The sequence below is a fragment of the Euleptes europaea genome, chromosome 11 (genome assembly GCF_029931775.1).
Source record: "Euleptes europaea isolate rEulEur1 chromosome 11, rEulEur1.hap1, whole genome shotgun sequence".
Taxonomy (NCBI): domain Eukaryota; kingdom Metazoa; phylum Chordata; class Lepidosauria; order Squamata; family Sphaerodactylidae; genus Euleptes; species Euleptes europaea.
In genome coordinates, this window is record NC_079322.1 from 14,810,850 (window position 1) to 14,827,090 (window position 16,241).

Consider the following 16,241-nt stretch of genomic DNA (forward strand, 5'->3'; position numbering starts at 1 on the left):
CCTGCACAATGCAGGAAATTCACAGCTACCTTCCCCTCCACACCCCCAGTGACCCCTACTTCATGCCGAGAAGATGGCTTAGATGCCTAGATGCCCTCCCTCTCATGATCTGCCTAAGGTCTTAGAATCAGCATTGCTGACAGATGGCCTCTGCTTAAAAACCTCCAGGGAAGGAGAGCTTACCACCTCCCGAGGAAGCCTATTCCACTGAGGAACCGCTCTAACCGTCTAATGTCTAGATGGAAATTCTTTTGATTTAATTTCAACCCGTTGGTTCTGGTCTGACCTTCTGGGGCAACAGAAAGTCTAGAACACTTTCAACTCAACATATTATCCAGTATGGGCACTTGAACTAACCCTGGTTTGTTGGTTGGTTTGTTTATTCTGAATAGTTCTTGCCTTTTTGATCACAGAACTGACACCAAATCAGTAAAGGCACCCAGCATCTTGTACAAGCATTCAGTTGCATATATACAGTTGAATATATACAGAATATATTCATTTTGTTTTGTTTTTGAAGAAGAAAAATTGCAAAGCTGCATTATGATTAGCAAGGTTTTAAAACCATGTATACTCAATACTCACATAGGGTTTTGCTTGTTAACATAATATTCGAGCTAATGAGGCTTTATAGAATCACATAGTTCATGCAACAGCTGGGGAAATGTATACCCTTAGTTGTTGTTTTCTTCCTCATAAAACCAGAAAGCTCGATTCTAACTCTGGAGCTTGAAATATATATAGTTAAAATGCATCTCTGGCAAAGAGATAACAAAGCTGTAAGATTAGATTTCATGCCTTGGCTTGATTGTCCTTATAAAAGCAGCGATCCTCTGGTGTTGCATTTGAGGTGTAAGCTTAGATGTTCGCACATGCAGTAGTTCCCAGACTTTTCAGGCCACCGCCCCCTTGGTTCCTCAAACTCAACCCCAGTGCTCCCTACCCTATCCAACAACACAGTTGAAGGGGCCCACCTCTAGCACCCCCATTGCCCACTTGCCTCTTAGTGCCCCCCTAGATAATCCCACTGCCCCCCAGGGGATGGTACTGCCCACTTTGGGAACCACTGGAAAGCATCTATTGGATAGATGCTTTGTGTACTGTGCAACTAACAGACTTGAATTGAACTACAAGAAATCTAAAATATTGGTGTTCTAAAGGATGTGGAATCTTCTTAGGTGGGTAATCAGTGGAAATAGAACAGGTCAAACATTTTAAGTATTTAGGAGTATATTTTCAATACGACACTTTTGACTACTCGTCGTAAGTCGGTAATAAATATAACTAAAGGGACCATTGCAGCTATTAAACGCTTTTACTATAACAGAGGGAACCAATATGTTCCTGCTGCACTAAAGATTTTTAATGGCACAGAAAGCTCACAATTACTTTTTGGTATCCCAATATGGATTGGTGCGTTTGATTCCTCTTTAGAACGCATTCAATCTAAATTTGTTCACAAAATTTTGGGAATGCCTAACTGTGTACCCTACTCAGCTCTCTGTTTGGAAACTGGTCAGAGATAACTTGTAATCAGTGCTTGGCTTATAACCATAAAATATTGGCTTCGGCTGTATTATAATTCTGACCCATCCAGTCTTACTTACCAAATGCTTGCAGATTTTAAATTTTCTAATTGGCTATTTTATATCGAGGGGGGAAATAGATTTGTTGGTCTACCTTTCGATTCGCTTCTCATGCTCTTGGCCACAGGTGCATTCCAAATGATAAGACTTAAACTTCTGGAGATTGAACACCAAAATCTTAATAGTGCTGCAAATAAAACTTGTCCCCCCCCCCTTAGCCTGGGGATCTCTTTGGGAGGAGGTCAACTAGCTCCATATTTCTTTGCTCTGCAAGCCCCGCAGCAAGGCAGAGCCTTCTCCCTCACGAGATTCAATGTCCTGCCATCTGCAATTCTGTACGGGAGATTTCAAAATCCACCTCGTTCTGCTAGGACCTGCCCCTATGGGAGGAGCTGCATTGAAACTATCTCACACACCCTATTTTACTGTCCTCACTATGCAAAAACTCAATCAAAATTTGTTACTTCTACCTTGGCAAACAAGTCAGGACTCTCTGATTCTGCTAAGGTGTCCTTTCTCCTGAATAATAGTTCTTCCAGTATAACAGTGAAAGCGGCTAAATTCTTGCAGAGTGCTATAAAATGTGTTTTGATAAAACTCAGAGATGAGGCTGTTCTATAACTGTAATAGTTTGGCTTATGCAATATTTTTATTGTCTGAGTTGTATATTTTATGCCATTAAAGGTTTTGGTATTGGTATTGGTGTAAGCTTAGAAATCAAGCGACAGGAGCACGTGTATAGGGGAACTCCATATCCTTTGATACTCATCCAGCAGAAACACAAAGGGAATTTTCATGTTCAAAGGGACTGAGACACTGGCTTCTTCTGCACAGTTCACACACAGTAATACATCACGAGCACTGGATGGAAATCTTAGAGAACAGTCAGATTTTTGCATGTGCAACAAACAGCTGGTAAGCAGTTCTAGCTTTATTTAATGACAGGAGGTATGAAAACAAATGTTCATGACTAAAAGATCAGTGCTCAAACAGGAACATTTAGCTTCGTGTGTGGCAAATCTGATGCTTACTGTGAGTTAAGGAGTTCTGTCAATGCCGCATTATAATATAGATGCCACTGGCCAAACAGCAGTAAGACTACTGAGTGGAGTTCATTTCCCACCTTTTATGTGTCAGGTCTTTGCCTTTTTTGCTGGAGCAAAGGCTCTTGCCTTGAGTCAGGCCAGGTTCTGGCAACACGTCAAGTCCTTGATTCTCATGCCTATGGACGTCTGTGTACAGTTTCGCTCATCCAGTTTTCTGCAGCTGTGGTAATGTTTAGTCTGTCTTCCTGGGAACCGCTTATCTCGAGGTTGCCTAGCAATGTTTACCTTTTCAGTCTGTAGTGTTTTAAGCATGTAACCTGCCTGTGTTCCCCATTGCTAGCCTCACCTGCCTGTAGGCAGTCAGTCCTTTAATCTGTCTTTTTGCTCCTAATAAAGTATTACTGCTTCAGAGCTACCTGCCTGGATGAGTTTGCTTATGGGATGCTAGGGACAGACGCCTGATACTGACGTTACGTCCGCTCCATCTGGAATGTTCATTTCCAAGGGCCAGGCATGAAAAGTATCTCCATCTACACAAGCTCTGAAAGGCACCTGTACTTAGGGTTGCCGGCTCCGGGTTGGGAAATACCTGGAGATTTTGGGGGTGGAGCTTGAGGAGGGTGGAGGTTGGAGGGCGAGGGACTTCAATGCCACAGAGTCCAATTGCCAAAGTGGCCATTTTCTCCAGGAGAACTGATCTCTATCGCCTGGAGCTCTCCAGCCACCACCTGGAGGTTGGCAACCCTACCTGTACTAACATAGTGGTAGTATTATCTTATTTGATCTGTCACACAAAAACCTTTGGAGTTCAAATAAAATAATGCTGCTAAAATGAACAGTAAAAATGACAGGATTTTCTTTTGTTTGTTTTTAAAGCAAGGCATGTAACAGTTCTTTGGCTACCTTTAATGAACCATTTCATAGCCACCCAATATCCTCTCATTCCTTTCTGGCACGGCAAAAATAAACCCATATCCTTCCTCTTCAGGCTTTCAGCTCCAAGATGTCATCCCTTAAGGGCATTTTTGGTATTTCCTTACACGGAGAAGAGTCCACTCAAAGTCGTGAGTTGATTCACTGTCCATTTGTTGTTCACAGTATTATTAAAATTTGTTTCTCCACGTTTATACACCTCAGAAACAGGAGAAGTAAATGGCGCCCTCCAGCAATACTCATGTAATGTCTCTTTGGCGAGGAAGTCACTAAAGTTCACGCTTACAAGCCTCAATTGTTCACTTTAAGTCCAAAGTAAGTCTTACAGGAACTATGGTGGGTCAGTGTGTGTACCCATCTGCTCTGTAACACACACACACAGCCCTGTTAAAAGTTTTCGTTCAGCCACTGGGTTTCCATCTTGCGTTTCAACAAAACAAACTTCAATTGTCAATAGCAGGTTCAGGTCATGCCTTCAGTTCACTCAATATGGCTTCCATCACAAGAAACCCGGCAATCATCAGCCACTGCGTCCATTGTCAAAATAATATTTATATTGTTGGAGAAGTAATGGCTGTAGGTTGTAGGGGTGTGTGGCGGCAGAAATATTCACACAGGCCCTTATTGCTTACACACATCAGAACTCTGGGCGCAGAAAACATGTAGGGTTTTTTCCCCCCCCTCGTTCTCAAGCAAGAAAGAAAATGAACGGAGCGGTAAGAAAGATTACACCAAAATGTCACTCCTCTTGCTGCACCAAACCACTAGCCCGATCATGGCCACGGTGAGGAGAACAGGTATTAAAATCAGGGTGATGAGAATTTTATCCGGCGGATCTTCCCAATGAATTTTTTCGGCACTACAGTTTGAAAAGAACTGTCTGTGGATCCCAGTGATGTAGCCTTCCGCCAGGGGATTAGGCCAAAAGCACTTTGCCACGGCAGCCTCATGTTCTGTACACAGGGTAAAGTTGTTGTAATATCTGCAAAGAGAAACAGAATGAAAGTCAGGATGAATAATACATTTGGAAAAACCGCTGGCAACTCTTCTCCTCCTTTCACCCCTAAGTGTGGACATTTCTGTTTCAACCAGATATACCAACACCACATAGGGCTGCCAACTCTGAGTTAGGAAATTCCTGGAGATTTTGGGGGTGGAGCCTGGAGAGGGTTTCTTGGGGGGAGGGATAGGGTTGCCAGGTCCCTCTTCGCAACTGATGGGAGGTTTCTGGGGCGGAGCCTGAGGAGGGTGGGGTTTGGGGAGGGACTTCAATGTCATACAGTCCAATTGATAGAACAAGGTTTGATGAGAGTTTTCAGAACTGGCAACACTGAAAAATCACACACAACCCTCCCCTGCCCCAATTCAGAAACTGAATTGCTGAGTGTTGTCATTCCATTCAGATCTTGCCATTAATTTTAAAGACCTGTTTGGTTTCCAACATGTGTTAATCTGAGTTCTAAAAAAACCCAATGCAGCCATTATTGTGTCCCATTGTGCTTTAACTTGAGGAAGGATCTCTAAGCCAGGTTGACAATGGAGTTAGGGTTGCCAACCTCCAGGTGGTATATCCCGCGACGATTATGATAATGAGATCAAACGTCAACTTGATAACACACTATTTTATCAGCGGCTCTCACATTATCCTACAGATGAGATACAGCTCATTATTCAAACAATTATTAATGAAGCGCTAGCATTGGATTATATATCTCAAGAAACAGCAGACTATCTCTATAAAGAACATCCAAAAATCCCCTAGTTCTATGTGCTACCTAAGATCCATAAAGAAACTAGACCACCCATAGGTCGGCCCATTGTTGCTGGGATCTCTTCTATCTTGGAGCCCTTAGCTACATATTTAGAATCCTTTCTTAATGTATACACCTTGCAAACCAGCGCATACATTAAGGATACCGGGCATTTTATTGCACGGGTCGAAAATGTGACTGTCCCTTTAAATACAGTACTATGCACTCTAGATGCAAACGCCCTTTATACGAACGTCCCTACAGATGCCGTACGTAGTGTAATTGCTGATCTACTTAATTCTCGCTCCGATTTGCAACCACCTACCCAATTTCTTTTAAATCTCCTGGACATCGTTATGGAGAAGAATTACTTTATTTTTAATGAGGAATTTTATTTACAGATGCACGGTGTTGCGATGGGTAGCACATGCGCGCCATCGATAGCCAACATTTATATGGTGGCTTTCGAGCATGCACACATATTGCATAACAATCCTTTTCGTGAAAAAAACTTTTTTTATGTTAGATACGTTGATGATGTTTTTTTGGCTATGCACGACTCCCTTAGTTTTGTAGAATTCACTACATGGGAAAATGAATGTGATCCCAATATTAAATTAAGCGGGGAGTGCAATATGGAAGGAATTCCGTTCTTAGACATTTTTGTCTATAAAAAATTAAACGGAAAATTGGGAGTGCGTCCATTTAAGAAAAAAATGGCACGCAATACCTTACTACATTATAAGTCGTTCCATCCGCCCCATTTGAGGGACAATCTCCCATACAGTCAAATGCTTCGTTTAAAAAGGAACTCCACAGAGGAAGAGGATTTTGCAAGGTCAGCTCAACAATTTGAACATGATTTAATACAACGAGGTTATCCTAGGAATGTTATACAGCAGGCTAAATTTAAGACTTAGACTAAACTGAGGAAAGATTTGATAACTCAGACTATTAAACAATCCCCTAAACGTGTCACTTGTGTACTACAATACACCTCAATGTCCCCTCTGATTAAACATGTTTTGCTCAAACATTGGCATCTTGTTCAGCATCTTCCAGGCTGCCAGTTACCACCACGTATGGCTTATAAGCGTACTAGATCTTTCAGGGACTTGTTAGTTAATAGGATACCACGTCCAACAATAACATCTATACTACCTAAAGGAAACTTCAGATGTGGCTCTTGCCAGAGTTGTAGATTCATGTTAACTGTTAAAGAAATCATGAACCCAGTTACAGGTCGCAAATTTAATATAAACAGCTTTAATAATTGTGATTCCAAAAATCTCATTTATGCCGTCAAGTGTGCATGCCAATATTGGTATATTGGTAAGACACAGAGAGCAATAAAATATCGGATTAGCGAACACCGATCCAGGGTTAGGAATTCAGTACTAGAGGCACCTTTAACTCAACATATCTTAGACAAAAATCATAGTGATGGGGAACTTTCATTTTTTGTGCTCTGGCGCTTTATTGCTATAACTAAGTATGACAGGTCTGATATAGACCTTATACTAAGGCGCCAGGAAACAAAGTATATTCTTTTCTTTGATACTCTAACCCCTAAAGGGTTAAATACCTCCATGGATTTGGCATGCTTTCTGTAATAGCTTTTTGCACTAGTTCTATGGTTTTATACAATTGTATCTTTAATTGTTCTCATGACTTTAAAATGTAACTGTATCTTTAAATGTGAAGGCTCTACAAGCAGGAATTTTTCAGGTGATAGCAATGCTTAAATAGAGTGTTATGACTGAGCTACTTTGCCAACGCGCAAGCAAGTTATTAACAGCAAGCGTGTGAGTACTCTCTTTTACTTTATGTATATTATACCTTGTGTTTTTTGTATTCTTTTCCTTATGCCTCTTTGTGTTACATATACTGTATATAATTATTTTGTTATGATTTAGTGGTCCCTGAGGAAGGCTTTGTTACAAGCTGAAACAGATGGTTACCGGACACCTGTAGAAAGAACTCTTACACTCCTCTTGGACAAGAGACAAGCTACACATGCTATTATGCACAGTGTATTTCCAAAAACATTTAACATGTAATAATTCTTGTTATTGACAAGTTGTACACGTTTGTACTTCTGTATATCAGTATACCAAATGTTGTATACAGAACTGATTGTTTATTTACCCTACAGTGGATATGATAAATTAATACCACTTGTATTTTTCGCATATCATTGCTGTTTTGTTTGCTAACCTCCAGGTGGTGGCTGGAGATCTCCTGCTATTACAACTAATCTCCAGTAGAGAGATCAGTTCCCCTGGAGAAAATGGCCGCTTTGGCAATTGGACTCTATGGCATTGAAGTCCCTCCCCTCTCCAAATCCCACCCTCCTCAGGCTCCACCCGCAAAATCTCCAGGTATTTTCCAACCTGGAGCTGGCAACTCTAGATGCAGTGCTTCTACCATTACTTTCCTAATGCAAGGAAGTAGTCCGCCCAACATTTCTAATTGGCAGTTTTCAATAGCTTGCCTGGAGCAAGGCATTCAACATTCCTACTTCCAACAGAGAGTTCTGCAGCAGAACACTGGATTGTTGCTTCAGTACACGTACAAAGGGAACATGGTTTACTTGGCAAAATTGCCTGGAGCGCCCATAAAACAATTACATATTGGGGGGGAGGGAATCCCCTGGGGAGCAAGTCATGAATTATTCGCATCATCAGCCAAGACAAACAGGCAGACACAACATTATGTCACAAGTTGTTCAGAAAAATATTAACGGTGGCCCCTGTGATGCCCTGCTGTGATATACAGAGAAAATTAACTACCAATGTATGTTCGCACTTGGAAAGTGAACACGGAGGAGCAAGCAATTGCCCAATAGTAAAATATGCTGAAAGACTCACAGAACAATCCATAGAAATTTTAAAAAGCTGAATACTTTTCAACCCAAGCTTTGAGGAGAAGTCAGTGTAGGAATACACCACAGGATTCTGAGGCAGTAGAACCCCTGGCTGTGACAGGCTGAATTGTTGTAATGTCACATAATCTTCACAAAACCCTAACTGCTTAGGGAATGAAGCTTAAGAATAGAATGCTCACAAATGTGTTTATTCAAGACATTTTAAAGCTGACAGAAGGCAGGTTAATGATCAAGTTTGTGTGAGATAAAGGGAAAGCTGCAGTTGGCTCGCAGTGTCACACATAGGGTTGCCAGGTCCTTCTTCACCACCAGCGGGAGGTTTTTAGGGCGGAGCCTAGGGAAGGTGGGGTTTGGGGAGGGTCTTCAATGCCATAGAGTCCAATTGTCAAAGAGGCCATTTTCTCCAGGTGAACTGATCTCTATTGGCTGGAGATCAGTTGTAATAGCAGGAGATCTCCAGCTACTACCTGGAGATTTATGGCGATTCAATCAACAGAAATATGATAGGTCTGATGTGGATCTCATATTAAGACGTCAAGAATCTAAATATATCCAAATGTTTGATACTTTGTATCCTAAAGGACTGAATACCTCGATGGATTTAGCATGCAATTTGTAACATATGTAACAGCTGTCTCTTTAATTGATTTCAGTTTTTCTGTAATGTAAAATGTAACTGTCTCTTTAATGGTTGATTCTTACATGTGACTGCACCATTTAAAATTAAGGGCAGTATCTTTGGTAAATTGCCAACGCAGAGAATGTTAATAACAGCCAGCGTGTGAGTATGATGCTCTAACTTCTCTCTATTTTCTCCCTTGTTTAAGCCAATTGCTAGCATATTCATGTTAATTATTTGTTAATTAGTATTATGTACTAATTTATGATATAGTGGTCCCTGAAGAAGGCGCTAATCGCTGAAACAGAAAGATCACCGGGCTTCTGTTGAGAACAACTTCACTACTGAATTGCTACTCTCAAGAAGCATATCTGTGGAAGAAAGGGAGGTTGGCACCCCCTTTCATGGACTTACCTATAATACTGTTATTTGTTTGTAACAAGGCATAGTCCTCTCTTCGGCGTTACTTTTAAGGCAATAATTAACAACACGTTTTTGCCTACATACTATCAGTGGTGGATATGTTATTAAATACCACTACTTTATAATCATTGTGTCCAGCTTTGTGAAGTGCTGTTTCTAGTTTGCTGAGCATCCTACAGCACGCTAACCTTTGTTTACCACACTACCTGGAGATTGGCTGTTGGAAAAAAAAATCGGTAAAATTTGGATTAGGCAAAATTTGGCCCGTTTTAATTCGGAAAATGCCGAAGTCCAAACTCCCCCGATTCGGATCCGTGCAATTAGGCATGAGATTGGGAGTTCGGGAATAAATTCAGCTGAATAAAGCCATTTAAAGCACATTCACGACTTTCCGTGGCTCCGGGGGGGCATTTTGGGGGGTAGAGGTCCCAAACTTTCAGGGTAGCTTGAGGGGACCCTTCTTGCAAGAACCCCCAAGTTTTGTAAAGATTGAGTCAGAGGGTCCCAGGCGTGAGCCCGGCCGTGCGGCCCGGGGAGAGAAAGAAAGCGCATCTGTGCATGTGAGAGAGAGATCCCCGTGGGGGGGAGGTGTGCACATTTTTTTTTATTGGCTTGCCTTTCAGTCATTACCCGGGCTGGGGTAATGGTACGGCCCAACTGCCGAGGCAACCAGACCCCCGGGCCCGGGTAATGGTACGGCCCAACAGTGAGGCTGCACCAGCAAAAAGCTGGTGCAGTAATGCTGTTATTGTAGGTGGTGTTCCCAGCCTGAAAGGGGTCAGGAAGCTGCCTACTGGCAGTTCCATCCACCCTGGAATGCCCCAGGAACACTCCCTGGGATGCTGGTGCGGGGAGTTGCGCTGTTGGGATGCCGGTGGGAGGCCACGCCGGCGGGAGACCACGCCGGCATCCCAGGGCTGTGCCACTGCACCAGCGGGAGAGGCCGGCGTGAGAGGCCCAGTGCCAGCTTCCCTGTCTCTCTCGGTGGCACAAGTGGCCCGGGCACCAGCGCAAGCAGCCCGGGCACTGGTGTGGCCACTTGCGCTCTTCCTGAGCTCTTTTCAGCCAAGAGCTCAGGAATACGCTGCTGTTCTTAAACATGTTTTACCAAAAGATTTTTATACTGTTTTGATCTCATTCTGTTCTTAATTTTTGGTTATATATAGTTTTTTTTTTAAAAAAAAATCAGTTTTCCTGAAATTCTGTAATTGATCGACTATGTATAAAAGATGTTAGTTTTGCCATCATTGCACATTCTGTTAGTTTATCCATCCATTCAATCAGATCTGGGTATTTCTCTGCTTTCCACTTTGCTGCAGGTTATCACTCTTGACGCTATTTGAGCTTTAAGGAACTATTGTCTCTTGGAAGAAAGCACACTTTCTTTCTTGAGTTAATATTGCAACTCAGGAAACAAAACACTCTTACATCATCCCAAATACATTTGGAGCAATGTCACTGGAAGTGCAGGGATGTTTTGCAACATAAAATATAAGGACTGCTGGCCTTCGTTGTTACAAACACATCTGTTCTATTCATTGTGCCTAGCAAACAAACACAGCTGCGAGCAGGACAAAATTTAGAACAAAAAGGAAAAGGGCTTTGGCGGAGTCTAGCGATGATGCCTCTGCCAACAGGCTTGGGGTAAATGAAGTCTTAAGGATCCGGAACAATGCCCCCCCAAGGACACAGGCTTCATGTTTGATAAGCTTTCCTTCCTGGCCTACATCTGTCCCGTTATACACGTTCTGCCTAAAAGGAAAACATATGGAAATCACTTATGTGGTGAGTCAATTCTCCTTTCCAGCCCCCAACCCCCCATTTAAGGAACAACATTAGTCAGATTTTAGAATGGAGCATGACCATTTTACAAATACAGTTTTTCACAGGTTGGGTCTGGGTTCCTTTGACCCAAATCTCATACCATCAGCCTCACATCACACTGCAGGGAATTTATTTCTGTGACACACAGGACTCCAATTCAGGAGTGTGGTGTGAGGAGAACAGGGACTTCAGCCTTCCCTTCTCTGCCATTTTCCTGACCTGAAATAGCCCTGGGAAGCCATTTACCCCTTGGGGAGTTGCACATGTACTGATGGGTGCAGCCCCCCAACTATGTTCTTCAAAAGTTGAGGACAGGTTCCACCTACACATGAGGAAGTCATCATATTTGTTGGGGAGAAAAACTGAGGAGTTTGGCCTTTTCTGCTTGCATTGCTTACCCCAGATTTTCCATGTGGTCGATCCGTGAGGCTTGGAATTGCATTCCACAATTTTTGTCTGCAGACCTCCTTTTGCAACATTGTTTTAAACTTTTAAATTATTCTAATCCTGTCCGCACTGGTTTTCCCCAAAAGTGATGTTTTCTGGTGGGAGGCATCATGTGATTTGTGATGATGATTCTGCTGGACACTCCCCCCACTTCCCCCTAATTTTCTGTGTGATTTTGCACGTGTGCTCTAGCACTGATGCACACTACCATTAGATGGGAAAACACACGTCTCATCCGCCATCATATGCTTTTGGAAATGAGGACTGTTTCAAGACGTTTGCATGTTGGAGGACAGCTGGCTCAGAAATGTAGAAAAAACACTGCGGTAAAAATGCTCGGGAAAACAACAGAGAAAAGTGATGGGAAAACTTTCCAACACCAAACGGAGGAAAAAACATGCAGAAATTAGCTAATTTCAGGTAGTCATTCCCCCTCCCCTTTCCTGATAGTAAAGGACTAATGTGCGGCAGCCATATTTGAACAGTGTATGAGGCTTTAGAGATTTCATACCAGAACTGAAAGAGACACAGTAACTAAAATGATTCACAGGGTCAGAGTACTTCCCAATTAGGGAGTCCAAAAAGTATTCAGACTTTTTAGTTTAGGAAGAAAGGCAACCATTAAAGGGGCCATGATAAAAGCTTAAACAATTACGAATATTAGAGAAAATCAACACAAAGCTATTTTTCTCTATCATTCATCATAACGGAATTCAGGGACACCCAAAGACGTTGATGAACAATAGATTCAGGACAGAAGATTCAGGACAGATAAAAGAAATAGTTCATCACACAGAGCATAATTAATTTATTATATCAGAAGATATAATGAGAGTTGCTAGCTTCAATGATTTTTAATAGGTATCAAAAGTATACCATCAATCATGAGCATTAAATGGTACTTTGGTTTCCAAGGCAGTATATCTCCAGTCTCCAAGTGCCAGAGAAAGGCCCAGAGGTCGGTTCTCATTTTCAAATCCTGCTCAATTTGACAAGCTGTGAGCTCTAGCCCTGCGGCAAACCCATAAACAGATTCCAGCAGATGGCAAGTCCATGAAAGTAGTTTTATTGGTTAACATCGACAGGTTACAGAAGCCATATTCAGAAGGACACTAGTAAGGGGCTAAGGCAAGGTACATGGCATATATGGAAAAGCAAAAGGAGATAACCGGTAGTCCAGGCAACCCCCCTCCCAGAGGCAGGAAGGAGTACTTGGCGATTCCCACACTAAAGGAATCTATGAAGGACTCTATGGTCTAAACACGGAGCACGGGCTGGCCTTGGAGAGAACTGCAAAACAGCACCTGGAAGCACAACCATGAACCGTCTTCATGACCTGCTCCTGACACAAGCCTTGATCTTATTCAGCAAGACAATATTGGGATTGGCTTCAGGTAAGGATCACTGTTTGTGAACTCTACTTGATCCAGCCACTTTCAGACATTACATCCACACGTACAAACTGCGCATAGATCCTCCCAATATGCATGGTCGACATGTTGTCTGAACAAGGGTTACACATATATTTTGCATACACAATCTGACCACTGGCTCTTTCAGGGTCCACCAACCTAAGTAATAACTTCAGACTAGTCAGTTAAGAGCTTGCTACCAACTTCCCTACTTTTATGCAACTCTCTAGCTAACTTCCTGTTCCGGACCTGAAACAAACGCTTGAATAATCTTTTGTTGTTCTTTTATTGCGGTAACAATAAAAGCCATTCTGTGTTTGTTTATGCATGGGTACTTTCACTCACGTTTGTCCCCCGGTCTGTCACGGTTGTTCCTTGGAGTTATGCATGAGTTTTCCCTCCATTAGAGATGACCTCGCTGCCAGCCCTCACAAATCCCAGGACTTCCCATTCCTCTGTTAACCCGATTCTTCCCTCTCCCCTGAGCTCAGCCCAGGTGAAATCCCCATGCATAAGGCAAAGCACGGGATATGCAAGCTTGGTTTCGCTCACAGCCAGTTACAAAGTAGAGTGTAAAGAGATGGGGATTCAAATGTTTCCTGCTTCCTCGAAGCTCTTTCTGAGCAGAAGAAAAGTTTTTTAAAAACCGAGGCTTGTATTTCTCCCCCACTTTCAGATTGCCCCATTTTTTGTTCTCAAAATGCTTTTTTATGCAGCAATTGGGTTTGGGGGGTTCTCACAGTAAGCTCTACAACGTAAGCCACTTACAAAGCAGTATTTAAAGGGGCTGGGACTTGATTTGAGTTTGAAAAGCGTGGGTCCAGTGAGCAACAAACATCAGGTAAAACTCCCATGACCTGTGTGATGCTTTCTGACTTTAGATTAGCTCAAATAGCACTCCACCAACAGGTTCTGAAGGAGTGACGTAGCGTATGATGAACTAAACTCCTTGTAGAAAGGGCAGAACCAAATATGACAAAAATTATTAGTGCATTGGATAGGGCTGATCCTGCATCAGCGTGAGAGGGTTGCCAAAATGATATTAAGAACTGGTATAAAATGACAATGGGGGAGTATTAGGCACACAGCAGATTTTCATCATTATTTCTAATCCTAGTATAATCTTGGATCAGCATCTTATGAAAATGAATCAGAAGACTCTGGAGTGGAGGAACAAGTACAGCAGATAACTTATTTTAATGCTTATATCCCGCCAAGCTTCCTTTGTGGAGCAATATAAGCAACAGTCAACAAGATTTAAAAAAAAACCCACATCACTTTGAAAAACTTAAATAATTCAGGAAGAATAGAAATCAACAAAGCAAAAAAAAATATTTTAAATCCCGTAAAACAGATTGCGGAAATCAAGACACGAATCTCGTTAACCACCAAAATAGTCTCAACTAAGCTTCCCACAGCAAACACTAATCTGGCCTAGAGAGGGAGTTCAACATCCATAGCACCAATGCAGAAAAGTCCCTGCTTCTTGCCGCATCAATCTAGCCACTGACAAAGATGGTTCTCTGAACAGAGCCTCTTCAAAGATGATTTTCAGCAAATGAGGGGCTTCATATACGAAGAAGTATTCTGGCAGATGAAATGAGAGTACAGACGGTGTAACAGGTCTGGTCACCATATCTCAAAATGATACTGAGGAGCTGAAGAAGTGCAGAAGAAGGCAGCCAAGATGATGAAGGGGTTGGAACACCTTTTCTGTGAGGAAAGGCTAAAGAGTCTGGGCCTTTTTAGTTTAGAACAAAAGAGAAAACAGGGCTGCATTTACCTTTAACTGTTGTTCATTGAGTGGTCTTCTGTGCAGGCACACATTGGGACTCGGTGTGCACAGGCCAGCCACAAAAAATATTTCCAAAGCTTTCTAGTAGATTAGGGTTGTTTATGCATGGGTACTTTCACTCACGTTCACCCCCCATCTGTCTCGGTTGTTCCTTGGAGTTATGCTTGAGTTTTCCTTCATTAGAGATTACTTCACTGCCAGCCCTCACAAATCCCGGGACTTCCCATCCCTCTGTTAACCCAATTCTTCCCTCTCCCCTGAGCTCAGATCACTTGAAAGCCCCATGCATAAGACAAAGCGTGGGACACAGAAGCTTGGTTTCTCTCACAGTAAGCAGTTAGCCATTTACAAAGCAGCATGTCAAGGGGCAGAGAGTCAAATACTTCCTGCTTCCTCTGAGTTCTTTCTGAGCAGAAAGCTTTTAAAAACGAGGGTTGGGTTTCTCTCCCTTCTCCCCTTCATCTCAAATAGCTCCGTTTAAATTTTTGTTCTTAAAATGCTCTTAACATACTTTTTAATGCAGCAATTGGGTTTCGGGGGGGGGGGGCTTTTCTCTCACTACAGCCAATTACGAAGCAGCATTTTAAGGGGCGGAGATTCAAATACTTCCTGATTTGAGCTTGGAGACTGCTGGTGCATAGATTCCCAACAGGAAAGTGTGGGTCCAGTGAGCAACAAACCTCAGATAAAACTCCCATGCATAAACGACCTAGGAGTGCCCCCCCTCCCTCTGGCGCTTCCCCACCAAAATGATCTCATGACCAATAGGAGGGGCACTGCCCCTCCATGTTGCCTCCATGCTGTCACCAGAGACCCCAAGAAACTAAGGTTCCAGCGAGTTCACAGCGGGGCAGGAGAGAAGGATGTGAGCCTGCACAGAAGACCACTCGAAGAACAACAGTTACAGGTAAGCACAACCCTGTTTTCATTATCCTGGCTTCTGTACAGACCCATGCTGGGAGATTAGCAAACTCACTGAGTTAAGGAGGTGGGTGTGAAGTTCTCAGAGGAAGAGATCATGGAGGTCTGACTTCCCAACAGCTGTTTAGCATCCCATATTGACATTCTTACAGAACTGTCTTATAAAGAAGCAGGGAGCTTTCTACAAGTGTCCTAACCGAATGACATGCAAGAATGTGGCAAAGAAAAACAGCACTCTGTTGGAGAGAACTGTGATACATAAAGTGGCATTGAACAGCCATGCACTCAAGACAAAGTGTGATAGCTTCTACCAACCCCCAAGGACGGGTTGTGTGAGGATGCTGACCAGTCCTTCCTGGAGCCTGAGAGTCCAATACAAAGTAGTGTTTGGTCCCTAGAAGGCCAAAACCCAAGAAAAGTCACATTCAAAGAATGTAAGGAGTGCACAGATGTTTGGCATCAGAAACAAGTGTTAGGCTAGTGTTGTGAGATACAAGGATTGAGAGACAATCCCTAGTAGCCAGGGCATCAGACATCCTAATCTTGTGAAACTTCATGAATGGAGGAGGCATGTCCTCATTCCACAGTAGGAAGCGC

General features: G+C 42.7%; 1 protein-coding gene across 1 annotated transcript in view; it reads right to left on the reverse strand.

The window, feature by feature from the left end:
* Positions 1 to 4,291: 4,291 nt before the first annotated feature.
* RAMP3 (receptor activity modifying protein 3) overlaps positions 4,292 to 16,241 on the reverse strand; it is a 78,046-nt gene continuing 66,096 nt past the window's right edge. Inside the window, exon 4 of the mRNA XM_056857811.1 lies at positions 4,292 to 4,547. Within this exon, the coding sequence (XP_056713789.1) occupies positions 4,292 to 4,547 (256 nt within the window). The remainder of the gene's footprint in view (positions 4,548 to 16,241) is intronic.